Genomic DNA, 16671 nt, shown 5'->3' on the forward strand with positions numbered 1-16671 from the left:
TTGTGTTAAGCACCTCTGTTCTCTTTGGTGTATTTGTGTCTTGAATTTGAAGCACAGTGATGTTTCACCGGCGTATTACGAGGAAATGTCGTGTTGCTTCCTCTAATTGTGGGAGAGGCCACAGAGTTAAAACAGAAGTTGAAGGAGGGTCGGTGAAGACCAGTGAAACCGAAAAAAAAACACCAAGAAGAAACATTTGGTGTCTGAGGGACATTCATTGGGTTCCTTGACACACATGGATTCTCTGGTCTTCCTCCTCCTCTTCTTCTCCAGCTTTCCAGGTAAGACAACCACATTCATGTAATATTAGCAACTGTTACTCACTTTACTTGGGGCACATGGTACAGGTTCCTGAATTATATAAATTAAAAATGATAAAAAAATGACAAGGCTGTATAAATGGGTAAATAAATGTAAGTGCCTTCACTGACTCTGTAAGTCACTGCGGAGAAAAACATTTGTTAAATAACTAACGGTAGGGAGCTTGACTTTGAAAAACACCTTTCTGCTTTGCAGCTCTCTCAACAACACACACGCACACTTTCAGAACCGCTTGTCCCATACGGGGTTGCGGGGAGCCAGAGCCTAACCCAGCAACACAGGGCATAAGGCTGGAGGGGGAGGGGACACACCCAGGATGGGACGCCAGTCCGCCGCAAGGCGCCCCAAGCGGGACTCGAACCCCAGACCCACCGGAGAGCAGGACTGTGGTCCAACCCGTCGCACCACCGCACCCCCCCTTCAACAATACATTATTATTGATTTTCCAGTATTTTTTAGCAAAAAAAGTTATCAGTGACTGAGTTAAAATAATTATAACTGAATGAAAATGTTTAGAGGGTGTTAGACTGGGTCTCGCTTGCCAGTGGATCTGGGGTTTGAGTCCTGCTTGGGGTGCCTTGCAACAGGCTGGCATCCTCTCCTGGGTGTGTCCCTTATGCCCTGTGTTGCCGGGTAGGCTCCGTGACCCCGTAGGGGGCAAGCAGTTCAGAGGGTGTGTGTGTGTGAGAAAATGTTTAATATTTCGCACACATTTTATTTATGCCCGTGAACTGGTTGAGGGAGTCTACTAGTGTACTACTGCACATATTTGCTGATCAACATTTTTTACTTCTCTAAAAAAAAAAAACATTGTGATTGCAAAGCAGTTATTGAGACTGAAAAAAGTGCATTAAATAGCCGGAATATACTTTATTATCACAAGATGAGTGATATAAATATCCCGAAATGTATGATTTTGCAGTATTTTGTGTTTTGGAAAATGAATGCAAAGAGAATTGACTCAGTTTACAATGCTGAGCATTTTTATACCTCAATGTTATACTGTTACTAATGTCCAACATGAGGTCCCTTAAGACTGGACTGGACTCTCTGACCGATTTCATCACCCGTGACACTTGCCTGGTTCTTCTCTTAAGAGACTCATCTCTAAATTCAAGCTGGAAAGAGGATGTCGGGGACAAGGAAAGACAGGATAGTAGGGAGAGACTCAGATTCTGAAGTCTGCTTTTGGTCCCTGTCCATCTCCCGCTCTGGTGGGGGGTCTCACGAACACTGTGGGCAAAAGGATTTTTAGAGCAGCTCATGTCCCACAGTCAGGCCAATGAATAAATGATAAAATGTTAAAATACTGAATATTTGAGTGTTATATTTCCATTTATGTCCCGTTGTAAATAATAGTATTTTTCTTAGCTGATATCCAAAATTTCAAATAACTTTGTTACACTGCTAAACTTTGTTTGTTCAGGTGCTGCCGCTGTGAAGACGTTGGCATGGTTAAACGCACAGAGAGGAGGATCCGTCACCATCCCATGTTTCTACCACCAGGAGTACAGGGGTAGTGTGAAATACTGGTGTAAAGGGAGTAAACAAACTCCTATGGTACGCACCGACTCCTCACAGAGAAATGATCAGGTGTCAATCAGCGATGACCCCGCACACCTAGTTTTTTACGTGACCATGAGGAACCTGGAGCAGGAGGACACTGACATTTACTGGTGTGCCATCAAGACAAATAAAGAGAAGGATGTTTTTGCAGTTCTCGACCTCAAAGTTCTTGCAGGTAAGAAGCTTAAAAGAAGTATTGATTCGGAAATCTGTTCTTACGACAGTAAAATGAAGCTAAAATTAAATAGAGTCAAAAAAAGTTTTTACTTTTCAAATTAAGCACAATGGACTAAATGTCTTCAGAATCTTTACCTTTTATAATGCTGTCCTTCATAACATTATCGAGATGGAAAAGATTTGATTCTAATTCAGTACAAATACATTCTCAAAATGTAAAGCCAAACAGCCTTTATAGAACAATACCTATGTTTTAATTTCCTCCCAGGTGGTCAGAGGGTGTGGACTGAGAGCTGGATGTCAGCAGAGGGAGGAGGATCTGTCACCGTCCCATGTTACTATGATCAGAGATATAAACACCATGTGAAATACTGGTGTAAAGGGTTTATATGGGAACTCTGCTCCATATTAGTACGCACCGACTCAGCACCGAATAAAGGTGACATGTCCATCACTGATGACCCCGACCGGCTGGTCTTCACCGTGACCATGAGGAACCTACAGGAGAAGGACACTGACTGGTACTGGTGTGCTGTGGAGATTGGTGACACAGCAGATTATGGTGCATTTCTGCCTGTAATAGTTAGGGAAGGTAAGTTGGCATATTTCTTGTTTACTTGTTACTCTTTTATTTATGATGTTCTTGCCAGTGAAACTCAACAGAAAACAACATTCACATTTCAGCGTCACTGCCATCTATAAAGGATGTAAAGGATCGTGTGTGTATATATATATATACTTTTTTTTTAGTAACAAAAACAGAGAGCAAAGAGAAATACACATGCTGGGGGAATGAATACTGAACAAAAGCTTGAAATGAGTACATAGCTCACAAGTTTTTAACTTTCAAGTTAAAATGGTACCGATATACATCTCCCTGTAATTCTGAAATACAGCAAAGAGCAGATGTTTGTTCCTAAATTTGCTTTTGTGACTATAAATATTCCTAGTATGACAAAAGGTAATATTTATACTATGACTCTTTCATTAGTGTTGTAGAAATTAAGCAGTATATATTCGAACAAGAAAAATCACTGAAAATAACTGTAAAGATTTTTTTTGAACATTTGGATATATGAACAGTTTTAAGACAGCAGTTCCTGAGCAGGTATCAACAAATTTGTCTGTGTTTTTATTACATTTATTATACAGTGATTTTTTTATTATTATTATTTTATTTTATTTTACACTATACTTGAGCTCTTGGGGAGCTACTGTGTATGCAGGTTGAAACTTGTTTGTTTATCTGAAATGAGGGATTCAAAGGACATAGGTTTGAATCCCACCTCCTGCTGTGTAATTGAGAAATTGAGTGTAAGTACTATAACTCTCCAAGTCACTTTGGTTGAAAGCATCAGCTAAATAAGTAAATGTAAAAGATGCATTTCAAATAGCTGTTGACTGAGTCTGAAATGTCTGCACTAATCTTTTAAATTACAGAAATAGATTTTACTTCAGTTGTACAACACAGTGAAGATGGGCCTTCGAGATCAAACCATCCCCCTACTGAGGCTATGAATACAACTGATGGAAGTTCCAAACCTGCTGATTTACCAAAGTAAGGGTTTTTAAAACCCTTTTCTAGTTTATTCTCAAAGCTTTCATTCTGTGGATTGATAACTGCATTACTGTAGAGTTATCATAATGACTAACACTTATTCACCTGAGGTGTAGAGTCCAGAAGCTAATTTGATTTTGGATATAGATGTGTGTTGTGATGCTGTTACTTGTCCAATAGGGGGCGCACTCTGGATGTGTTGAGGCACAGTGTTTTAGCTCTGGTCTACCTGATCTGCACCATCATCGCCATGATTAAGACTTGGATCTACTGCAGAAAACATCCTGTAGTAACAAACAACACCGTAAAACCTTCAGCATTTTAATGAGTAAAAATACTTTACTTGTTCCGTGTGTTACTGTAGTGGACTTGCAACTGAAAGTCAAAGGTTTGAATCCCTTTTCCCTCCGCAACATCACTGATCAAAGTATCCTGAATCCTTTGTCTAATTTGAATTCTAGAAAGGCTCTATTTTTATTTCTAATAAATTCACTGTTAAGCACATCCTTTGGTGACCAGATGTCCATCCCTGTTCACAATGTTCAATAAAGAGGTCAATACCCGAGTAAAAAAAGTTACCCAGTGCTGTTATTATTCCAGTGAACACGACAGCTGAGACTGATGTGTTTGTCTCAAAAACCAATGTGCTCTACAAAGTGATTCTATTCTAACACACACACACACACACACACACACACACACACACACACACACACACACACACACACACACACACACACACACACACACACACACACACACAAACAACCACGTGTCCAGAGCGGGTCGGGGCAAACCGGAGCCTAACCCAGCAACACAAGGTGCAAGGCTGGAGGGGGAGGGGACACACCCATGGGATGCCAATCTGTCAGAAGGGACCCCAAGAAGGACCTGAATCCCAGACCTTCTTCTATTTTACCAAACAAGTGCAAATATCTAGTGACAAGCTGGAAGACATTTACATTTATTCATTTAGCAGATGCTTTCCTCTAAAGTGAAGTACAACTCGGAGAAAAAACGTGTAGCTGCATATAGAATCTGAAGAGTAAAAAACTTTTTCATTTTGAAACAATAACATTAACAATAAGATTGCATGACTAGCAGCAAATAGCAGCAATAGGAAATACAAAGGTCATTGTAGCAATGTGATGTAAATTTATAGGATACATAGAAGATCAAGAGGGAATGAATCTGAAAAAGATTTGCTCTGAGAGCCCTTCTGGAATGTTGAGAGGTATTCAGCAGTTCTGAGTGAGAGAAGGAGGTCATTCCATACACTGGAGCCAGAAGTGAAAACTCCAGATGTCACCACTTGCCTTGAGTTCTGATGAAAGTGAGAACAGCTTTTTACCTGGTCCTCTGGCATAAATGGGTCTATGTATGTTTGTGTGTGTGCATGTGTGTATGTGAAAGAGAAAGTGTGTGATTTCAGTTCCTCCCTCTGCACTGCACACAGTGAACAGAGACTGAGGACTCAAGCAGTGTGGACACCACAGAGGACACACGGTCACACTCAGTCTCCACACAGCTGGACTCAGACAGACACACATGGCTCCTATCCTCTTCCTCATCCTCCTCATCTACACAAGTGTAGCAGGTAAGACACACGGGTACATCTCAAGGAAAAAAAAAAAAATCAACGTTTTGCACTAACGGACAGAAAGATCTGGATCTAGACAGATGATTCTGGAGTGCCGTCAGTCTCTTCAGTAAACATTTTTTGAGCACAAAGCACATTGAGGAGAAGTGAGTGCGAAAGAGCAGAGTTTCGAGACTCTTCTTGATTGTAGAGAGTTTCAGCAGTTCTGAGTGAGAGGGGAATGTCATTCCACCACAGTGGAGTCAGTACCAAAAACCTTTGTGCTTTTCATTTCCGACCTCGTGTGTGGAGGAGTGTATCAGTCTGGTTGAGGGTGTGATCAGGTCTTGTAGAAACTGACAATCAGAACCATTGATAGTTTTGTAGGTTGTAACCAGAGTCTTGAAAATGATGTGAGCAGCTACAGGAAGCAATGGAGAGAGACAATTGCGCGGGGGGAGGGCAGCACATCAAACACTGCTTGCTGTACTAAATGTTATACAACTGTGTAAAAAGGTGTGAAGAATTTTCATTCTTTTGTAATCTTGCAAACATTTTTGCAACTTAGCCTCAATACCTGCAACAAATGTCTCAAAATGTTCCGAAATGAATGTTTCATCTTTGTGAGAAAGCGAATCTAAGTGTCTGTGCTTTAACTCTCAAATCCACATACATCCCATCTGCACAGTTCTCAGCAAACTAAATATAACTGATCAGTGACATTATCACCCAAATGTCACTTTCACTCAGCTGTGAAGCAGAAATGCCTTGCAATTTATCCAAAACTTATTTTAAATAAATTTCATTAAATCATTACGCATATTCCCAGTTGTCTGTATTGAGGTTCAATCACAAATATTTATTGAAAACCCCCAGCTGTGTACCATAGTACAGCACATATAATGACTACGTCCTGGTCTGAAAATACACACTGTAAAACTGTAGTACATGGTAGTTCATGTCCTGCAGGATAGCTGTTTATCATTAATGTCCGAGAGGGAACATTCCTTTGCTGTAATGTAATGCAGGACAATATCAGTGATGGCAGGAAACACTGATATTGTGGTAAAAAGTCCAGCTCTATTATGCACATAGAACAGATACATTTATGAAATCGCTATAAAGTGAACAGTGTTTACACTATACATACATACTCACAAAAGTGTACAGCCTCCATCAGTAATCTGTTTAGCAGGACAACACAGAAGGCACTGGTGTCATTCAGAAGGACGTTTCTTATTTCTTCCCTGTTCTAAATGAGTTCCCTGAGAGCCGCTGTGGATGTCGTTGCTGCTTTCATACTCCCCCGGATGCTCTGTCCCACCGAGAGCCGCCAATATGACAGAGGAAGGAAGGATTTCTGTGTGTACCAGGGAGCAGCTTCTGCTTGTGAAAATCGCCCTGTGTTTATTCAACAGACGCTTGACATCCTAGATGAGGGGCTGCAGGGCAGGGATTGTTCAACACACCTTTGTCTTTATGGGAGACGTAACATCGCTAGGAAATGAAATGAAAGAGCTGGCAGTGCACGATGCAGAAGCAGTACCATGAATATAGCATCACGAGCTGCTCAGAAAAATGAGTGAGTCAATGATTTTAACAAGTGTGAATGAGTTTTACACTGTTTCAGCAGACAGACATTACCAGCAGTGCGGAGGGAGCAGAGGTGCAACAAATGAATGAATGAATGAAACTTTAATCATCTCAGACAGTAATTCAGCACAAAATGTACAGTACTGTGTATGTATGTATGTATGTGTGTGTGTGTGTGTGTGTGTGTGTGTGTGTGTGTGTGTGTGTGTGTATATATATACACAAATACAGTCCATATATAATTTGAGTGGCTGGATAGTGTAGTGGAAAGATCACTGCCTTTCACCTGAGAAAAGCTGGGGTTTGAATTCCAGTCATGGCCTACCTCCAGTAGGGGGTCCTTAGGCAAGACCTCCTTATGCTTGGCTCTGCCTACCTTGGGTATGAGAGTGAAACAAAGAGAGTCATGCTGGCTCAGATGTTGCCTGGATTAACAAGGTCTGTGCCAGATGTTGGGGAACCAGGACATACTGATGATAAGGGGGCTACTAGAACAAGGCATGCATGGACAAGAGAGGAGAATAGGGAACTGTTGGAATGCTACTACACAAGTAACCCCAGTGAAAAGGGTTACATGAAGAGAATGTGGGACCTATGGATACTTTGAAACCCAGCATCAAGACTAATGCTTAAACAGCTAGTAGCTCAGTGTTACAACATCTGCAAGAAACAACTGCTATCACAACTAGAGATTGATGAGGTACAACACAAATGCTATGGCAAGGGGGAGCCAGGACAACAGGTCAGGGGGGAGATATCATCATCCCCACACTCCAAGATTGGGTACCAAGCCCCAAGAACAATGAGCCCTTGTAAGCTGAATACAAGAGCAGCTGACCTAAGAGATAAGAAGGACACCTGGAGCCCCTGTGGCTGATTACCAAGACCAAGTGAAGTACCTACTGAACGTCTACTTGAAGATTTGAATGCAGCACTACGAACAATCCCTAGTGTGACCATCACTGAGACCAACCAGCTGATGTACAACACAGCAACAGTGATCCTTGAGATGCTTGGATACAAGATGAATACCAAGCATAAGAAACAGTATCCTCCATGGAAAAGAAGGCTAGAGGCCAAGATCAAGGCAACACGAAGGGAAGTTAGCCAGCTATTTGAACTGCACAAAGGTGTGATGAAGACCCTGCCTAAGAAGTACAGCAAGCTATCTATACCTGAGGCCTTAGAAACTGCCAAGCAAAGACTCACAGTCTTGGCTAACTGCCTGAAGAGGTACACAAGAGAGATAAAGGGCAGAAGAATAAACCAGATGTTCTCCACAGAACCATCCAAAGTGTACTCTCAGTGTCAGGGTAATAACATGAGAGTGGACCCACCAAGGTTCGAGACTGAGCAATACTGGTAAAACATATGGGAGAAGGAGGCATCACATAACAACAAAGGCTAGTGGATCTAAGAGCAGACCACAGCAACCTCCCTGCGCAGGATCCAGTAACCATCACAGTGGCAGACATCCAAGAAAGAGTCTCAAGCATGAAGAACTGGACAGCACCAGGCACTGACATGATCCATGCCTTCTGGCTAAAGAAGCTAACTGCACTCCATGAGCACCTGGCAACACAAATGAACCAGCTGCTAATGGATGGGACCCACCCTGAATGGTTAACAGAAGGCAGGACAGTCCTGATCCTGAAGGACCCCCAGAAAGGAGCAGTCCCATCCAACTATCGCCCGGTAACCTGCCTCTGCACAACATGGAAGCTGCTCTCAGGTATCATAGCGGCTAAGATGAACAGGCATATGGCTCAATACATGAACAGGGCCCAGAAAGGAATTGGTAGAAACACCAGAAGAGCAAAACACCAGCTACTGGTAGACAGAACAGTCACTCAAGACTGCAAGACCAGACAGACCAACCTGTGCACGGCCTGGATTGACTACAAGAAAGCCTATGACTCGATGCCTCACTCATGGATCCTGGAATGCTTAGAACTATACAAGATCAACAGGACACTAAGAGCCTTCATCAGGAACTCAATGGGGCAGTGGAAAACAACCCTAGAGGCCAACTCCAAGCAAATTGCGCAAGTCACCATCAAGTGCAGCAGGAGATGCGTTGTCCCCACTGCTGTTCTGCATAGGCCTGAACCCCCTCAGCCAGATCATCACTAAGACTGGCTACTGATACCGACTATGGAATGGAGTAAACGTGAGTCACCTCCTCTACATGGATGACATCAAGCTGTATACCAAGAGTGAATGAGACATTGACTCCCTGATCCACACCACCAGGATCTACAGCAACGACATCGGAATGTCATTCGGATTGGATAAGTGTAGTCGGATGGTAACAAAGAGAGGGAAGGTAGTCAGAACTGAGGGGATTGTACTACCAGAAGGCAACATAGCAGATGTTGAGGACAGCTACAAGTACCTTGGAATCCCGCAGGCGCATGGGAATCATGAAGAGCCCGCGAGGAAAGCAGCAACCGCCAAATACCTGCAGAGAGTAAGGCAAGTCCTGAGAAGTCAGTTGAATGGGAAGAACAAGGTCCGGGCTATCAACACCTACGCCCTGCCAGTCATCAGATACCCCGCTGGCATAATAAGCTGGCCAAAAGAGGAGATAGAAGCCACTGACATCAAGACAAGGAAGCTCCTGACAATGCATGGAAGGTTTCACCCCAAATACAGCACCCTGAGGCTGTACGCTAAGCGGAAAGAAGGAGGCCGAGGACTAGTGAGCGTCAGAGCCACTATCCAGGATGAAACAACAAAGATCCTTGACTACATCAGGAAGATGGCCCCGACTAATGAGATGCTTAGTAAATACCTCAGGCAGCAGAAACCCGAGAAGGACGACGAGGAAGAACAGGAACCGTCATGGAAGGACAAACCCCTACACGGTATGTACCACCGGCAGATTGAAGAAGTGGCTGATATCGAAAAATCATACCAGTGGCTGGACAAAGCTGGACTGAAAGACAGCACAGAGGCACTAATCATAGCAGCACAGGAACAAGCTCTAAGTACAAGATCAATAGAGGCCGGGGTCTACTGCACCAGGCAGGACCCCAGGTGCAGGCTGTGCAAGATGCCCCTGAGACAGTCCAGCACATAACAGGAGGGTGTAAGATGCTAGCAGGCAAGGCATACATGGAATGCCATAACCAAGTGGCTGGCATAGTGTACAGGAACATCTGTGCCGAGTATGGGCTGGAAGTCCCAGGATCAAAGTGGGATACACCCCCAAGGGTGGTCGAGAATGACCAAGCTAAGATCCTGTGGGACTTCCAGATCCAGACTGACAAACTGGTAATGGCTAACCAACCAGACATAGTAGCGGTGGACAAACGGAGGATGAAAGCCGTAGTGATAGATGTTGCCATCCCAAGCGATGGCAACATCAGAAAGAAAGAACATGAGAAGCTTGAGAAATACCAAGGACTGAGAGAGGAGCTAGAAAAGATGTGGAAGGTGAAGGCGACAGTGGTCCCCGTGGTAATCGGAACGCTTGGGGCCGTGACCCCTAAGCTGGGAGAGTGGCTCCAGCAGATCCCGGGAACAACATCCGAGATCTTTGTCCAGAAGAGCGCGGTCCTAGGAACAGCTAAGATACTGCGCAGAACCCTCAAGCTCCCAGGCCTCTGGTAGAGGACCTGAGCTTGAAGGAGTAAGACCGCCCACAAAAAAGGGGGGCGAGTGGGGATTTTTTTTTTTTTTTTTTCACAAATACAGTCCATATATAATTCAGTACAATGAACAAGAGATAAATAACTAGATCAATAAATGAATCAAGCTGGTTTAAAATAATTATACATGTAATGGTTAAGGAATAGACCTGAGGTACCAGCATGCACCCAGGTTACCTCCTGTGTGAGATTCCTTATGTTACTGCCCTATTAATGTCGAAGTAGTGTGTGACATCGTCCAGCCAACGAACGCAATACTTTGGGTTAGGGTTACGGTTACGGTTTGGGTTAGGGTTTTGGGTCTATCAAAGATGTGTACAGATCCACAGCACTCCTCCCACTTGGTGGATCACACCATAGCCTTAGTAAATAAACTAAAAAAAAACTGATTTGTAACAAAAAATTCACATCACAAGCACCCAGTGTATGCAGTGATACAGAGATGGTTTGCGAACAGTGTCAACGTCTCCTCCTGCATCATTTGCAATACATACAGAAGTTGTGTGGATGATGAATAAACTGATTGTTGTACAGGTGTCATGCAATCAAAGATGAATCCATTGTGACAGAATCCATTGTGAATATTAATAAGTAAACGTTTTTAGAACGAATACTTCCACTGGATCACAAATGTTTTGTCCCTATAGATCATTGCTGCTTGAGGACTTTTCAAAAACTAACGGCAAAAAGTGGAACATCTATCACCATCCCATGTTTCTATGATCAGAAGTATAAACGTAATGTGAAATACTGGTGTAAAGGAGAACGACAGGAATCCTGTACTACCATGATACGCACTGACTATGTGAGGAAGGAAGGTCAGGTGTCAATCACTGATGACCCCAAACAGCTGGTCTTCACTGTGACCATGAAGAACCTCGAGAGGAAGGATTCTGACTGGTACTGGTGTGGGGTGAAGACTGGTGGAGGTGCTGCGGATAAACTTGCATATCTGTACTTAAAAGTTACTAGAGGTAAGATGAGGTTTTATGATACCTTTCGTAAACGGTCAGTATTGACTGAGATGGAGGGAAAAATGGCAGTTTTGTGTAAAGTGCAGCCCTTTCTGTTTAACACTCAAATTTATAAGGACAGCATCATGTCACAAAGTAAAACAAATTAAGGTTTGGGCTACAAACACAACAAATGTTGCTGCTCATTCTGTTTGTTGTACAATGTTAAAGTACTATTGAATTATTATTATTATTATTATTATTATTATTATTATTAGTACAGAAGGATCTGTGCACCTCTAATTCATACATTAATAAATCTGATAAAGTAGTATCAGTCAAAACTTTGAATACACATAGACTGCATTGGCTATATTTGTAGGGGATTAACTAGACAAAACAGTCAAAATAAAGCAATCCACAAGTTTCCTGAATCTCAGAATGGCAGGTGATTTCCTGCTCAGACCTGGTAAGTAAATGTTTAAAAATTGTGCAACAAGCACTTGGATTTTTGACTGATCCTCTTTGCATATGTGCATTATAGGAATATCACTTGATGGTCTTGATTATCTTTCATAATGGTTCTTTCTAATTCTTTCAAGTATTGTACAGAAAATGCATTGTTTGTTGTATTTTGTTCCATACAGGTGCTCAGAGAGTGAGGACTAAGAGCTGGATATCAGCAGAAAGAGGAGCATCTGTCACCATCCCATGTCACTATGACCTGAAATATAAAAATCATGTGAAATACTGGTGTAAAGGAGAAACGTGGGCATTCTGTAGTACCATGGTACGCACCGACTCACCACAGAAGAAAGGTGACGTGTCCATCACCGACAACCCCAACCTGCTGGTTTTCATTGTGATCATGAGGAACCTACAGGAGAAGGACTCTGACACCTACTGGTGTGCTGTGGAGATTGATGGGGGATCAGATGATGGTGTGATTCTGCCTTTAATGATTAGAGATGGTAAGTTGAAATGTATACCTTCTGTTTATTTATTACTATTTATCGGAGATCAAATGTTCCTGGAGAAGTGAACATTTGGAGGGCAGGTGGTAGGTTTCTACATCTCAGGATGGTACAACACCTTCTCTACTTTAAACCAAAACAGCATGTCTGTTCATGTACCTGGAAACTAAAGGACACCAGTGTGGATCCAGTTACTAGTAGTTACTAGTACTAGTACGCCTTTCAGAGACTGTGTGTCTTTATAAGCTTCATTCACCTGAGTTCATTCCTGTCAATGAGCACCTGTCTAGGAGGAACACTCACACTCACACACACACACACACACACACACACACACACACACACACACACACACACACACACACACACACACACACTCTGCGCAACTTGAGGATTCTCACCGCTCTCCTTGTTTCTGTCTCTGTGTTCAGGCTCCTCTGCTGTCCCACAGAAAACCACAGCAAAGACAATCATTGAAAGTAAAGGTCTGAGCTCTAAACACTGCGAAGGAACATATTAGAAATTTTTTCTGCATTCAAATTTATTCCTTTGTGTTGGTTTATTAATGTTTTAGATATTTTATGTGTACCTATTACATCACACCTTGCTACAGTATGGTCAGTGAGAAATGTTAACTGTTAATTAATTTTGTGGCAGTCTTTCACATTCTACTGTTTTACTATTATGAGAAGAAAAAAAAAACCTAATGAATTTTTTATTCAAATTGATTCCTTCAAATTACAGTCTCATTTAAACACCCAGGAGAAAGCTTGACTTCAGCTGATGAACAGAGAACAGTTTGGACTTCAACTACAAACTATCAGAGAGCGTTGACAGTTACCGTGTTTCCTCCTGATGTCATCACACTCAGTGTACCACAGTAAGGCTTTTACCCAGTTTTATGCCATTTATATATATAAATATGTAAATAGCATCCCAAACAGGTCTTGAACCCCAGATCTGCCACAGAGTAGGTCCTGGCAAACCTGCTGTACTACCATACCCCAAGTGTGCATAGTTGTATGTATATGTATAGACATATATTGGTCAGTTATGGGCCAGAGGGTGTTGAATGGGCAGGATGTATATGTGAGACAGCAGAATTTTTATCGAAAAGGTTTATTGTAATGCAAAAGAACAAAAAAGCCATCATTTTCACTGCTCAGTCCATCTGCTTTTTAATCCTTCAGAGTTTCCCTCCAGTGGGTGCAGCTGCCTGTCACTGTTCTATTAGGACAGGAGCAGCTCCCTGACAGCTGTCCATCAGTCAGTTCCCGTGTCCTGCCCTGAGTCATACTGCCCAGTAGTTTACAGTAGCTAAATTATGAAAAGAAATTTTTTTTATCATACTCATTAGACTATCTAATTAAAAATATTACCTACGCTTTTGTTCTGTCCACATTATTTCTTCAAGGGAGATCTCAAGTCCATTCCCCCTACTGGTCTCTCTGGTAATACTGGGAGTTCTGCTGATGCTGTTGTCTGTTGTCATGGTTACATGGATTCTGAAGAAAAGACAAAGTAAGACTGATTGCATTCTTAACATAGAATGTCATCATCATATTCAAACTGGTTGGTAACATACTGATAGTGTAATTTCTCCCTAACATCTCAATAGTATGCTGTAGTTTACATTATTAAAGAATAGCATAGGAATCATCAAAGAAAAGTATTATTACTGGTATAAAGTAGATCAAAACATTGTAAAGAAACATCTTAAGGAGGATTCAACGAAAAATGACAGATCTGAAATGTTAACCTTTTTTTTACCTGTCTTTTCAGGGGAAACAGAAAGCAGGAACAGAGAAACACAAATCAGGTCTAGTGTCACTGTAAGTGTCACTCAAAGGAGTGTGTGTGTTTTATAGAGAGATAAAGAGCTAAGATGAATATTTCTGTCTCGCTTTTTTCTTCTCTTCTCATTCTGTTCCTCCGATGTCCAGACTCAACCGACAGTCACTGGTTTACTGTGAAGAAATGTTTTATTTGAAAGAATTACAAACTGCTCTGTCCTTTTTTAACTAAATCCATCGGTCAGCTGTTCACATCAATGAACTGGCTATTGTAAATAACTCCATAAACTATAAACGCACACTGAGTGTGTGGTGTTCCAGCTGACCGCAGCTCCTGAAGATGAAGTGACTTACAGTTCTGTGGTTCACAAGAAACCAGCTGCACAGAGAGAAGCGCATAAGGTAAAACGTAGTAATAAAAGCGTAACAGTGAAGTGTGACGGCAGTATCACATGGTGACAGTGTGTGTTTACAGTGTGTGCTTCTCTCCAGCCCCCTGTGGACCCCAGCGATGAAGTTACATACAGCATTGTAGCGCTGCACAACAGAGAGGTACAGACTGTCTGTCTACCTTCTTTTCATTCTAAAAAAATGAAAATAAGACAGAGGCAAAAAAAGTACAAAGTTCCAGGACAGTAATCAATAGATGACAGTCAATGATTTTAAAATATTCTTTAATATGCACTTCACACACACACACACACACACACACACACACACACACACACACAGAGGACTACATGCACATGTTTCAGTTATCCCAAACAGCGGAAACTTAATGATGTTTATTTGTTTAACGTGGCGGTCATCCAAAAGTCCAAGTGCTTTGCATTTCCAGACCCCAGTGACACAACATCAGCGAGACTGATGAGTCCTGGTTGATCTAACACTCCTGTTCCTGGTGGAATGACGGCCTGCTGGAGATCATCAGGACATGTCTGGTTGCTCTCATCCTCCCCCTCAAACTGAAAGATACAAACACCTGGTTGAACCTACATGGCATCATGAACACAGTGATCTGTTTTAGCAGAAATTCATGTGGTTTTGAACTGTAACCCTAATGCTAACCCCAAGCCCAACCCCTAACTCCTAACCCGAGATTTGTGTGGTTTTGAATCAATATTCTCTTTAAGGGCCACAGATCAGACTGCAGTTGAGGGTGAGATTGTTATCCCAAGGCACTCCAGCCATGGTGGAAGTAGAATTCGAACCTGGGACCTTCAGTTTACAGGACAACATCCCTGATCATTAAAATACATTTACATTTATTCATTTAGCAGATGCTTTTGTCCAAAGCAACGTACATCTCAGCAAAAGTACAATTTATGCATTACATTAAGAGAAGGAGACATAGCTGCAGACATGAATGTCTCAAGCAAACCTAGTTTGTTCCGTACCACTTGCTGTTCAAATACTTGCTGTTGTGCTCAAGGCTGTTGATGAATCACCATTAATGCAATTCAAAACCATCTTCAGCACAACTGCTCACATCCCCAAACACTCAAGTCATTGTCGCATTAAACCACAATGTTTGTGTGGGATCAGGACATCCTTTCTGACTGCAGTTTCACACAACACAGTATGCACTCAGGAAATTTAATTTTTAAATGAATGTAAAGAAATATACAGTAGTAATTGAACCTTCCGTTCTGCCGCTGTGGCTAACCTCCAGTGGACTGACCAGTGACCGAAGCAGACCCAATGTACAGTGTATACACACAAACGCACACGCACACACCAATATGGTCACTTCCCACAACCAGCTCACAAGGCTTGCATCACTTTTCACTGTGAACACAAACTATCTGTGTGCTGTGACTCAGTAAACGTAACGGGTCCACATTTCTGCTTCCTCTAATGACATGTGGTTAGTCAGTCAGTCATCAAGAGGTTTCACTTCGCCGAGCAGCAGAGAGCAGAAGGAGAAATGACCCTCTAGAACTGACATTTACTGTGTTTACTGCTTTCCTCTTGACAACAGTAGCATCCACTGATTTATTTGATGGCCAAAGTTGCAGAGTGCACAGTGCCAGGGAAAGACTTTACTGTTGCCCTGCAAAGTGTACATTTTTTACAGCATCTTCAATCCAAACAGATAGTGTGTAGCAAGAGTGTACAGGGCTGTACAACTTCTTGCCTTCAATGTCAAGGCTCCATATCATAGTCATACAAAACATCGAATTACAGAAAATCCACAATAAAAAGACAGCATATCCAAAGCAATACATATAAAGACACATTTCACACTTCCAGTTACAATAAACAGTTTCAAATGCCTTTGAACACCACTGCTGTATTGGTGTTTCCCCCAAGAAGAGTGGGCACTGTCAAGGATGCAAACTGGTTACTTCTGTTTGGCAGTAAAGAAAGAATCGCTAGTGAGCCAAAGAGGTGGTCTGGAAAAACAGCAAAAGCAACCAAAGGCAAGTGTTGTGGAACTGCAAATGTACACAGTTATTGAAACAACAAGTAAACAATTTATCTGGAACCCTGAATAATGGAAT

General features: G+C 42.2%; 1 protein-coding gene, 1 long non-coding RNA gene and 1 pseudogene across 2 annotated transcripts; all 3 read left to right on the forward strand.

Moving 5' to 3' along the window:
* The first annotated feature begins 46 nt into the window (after window positions 1-46).
* Window positions 47-4196, forward strand: LOC108929556 (CMRF35-like molecule 8). The gene is made up of 5 exons (XM_018744186.2): window positions 47-281; window positions 1748-2062; window positions 2333-2656; window positions 3505-3622; window positions 3803-4196. Exons 1-5 carry the CDS (start codon window positions 236-238, stop codon window positions 3945-3947), a joined length of 948 nt encoding a protein of 315 aa, XP_018599702.1. The 5' UTR covers window positions 47-235; the 3' UTR covers window positions 3948-4196.
* A 999-nt stretch (window positions 4197-5195) lies between these two features.
* LOC108929564 (polymeric immunoglobulin receptor-like) overlaps window positions 5196-16671 on the forward strand; it is a 41080-nt pseudogene continuing 29604 nt past the window's right edge.
* On the forward strand, window positions 12343-14060 carry LOC108929561 (uncharacterized). The gene is made up of 4 exons (XR_003797924.1): window positions 12343-12371; window positions 12806-12859; window positions 13119-13254; window positions 13789-14060. It is a non-coding gene; the product is annotated as an uncharacterized LOC108929561 (long non-coding RNA).

Source organism: Scleropages formosus, chromosome 9, assembly GCF_900964775.1.
Source record: "Scleropages formosus chromosome 9, fSclFor1.1, whole genome shotgun sequence".
Lineage (NCBI taxonomy): Eukaryota > Metazoa > Chordata > Actinopteri > Osteoglossiformes > Osteoglossidae > Scleropages > Scleropages formosus.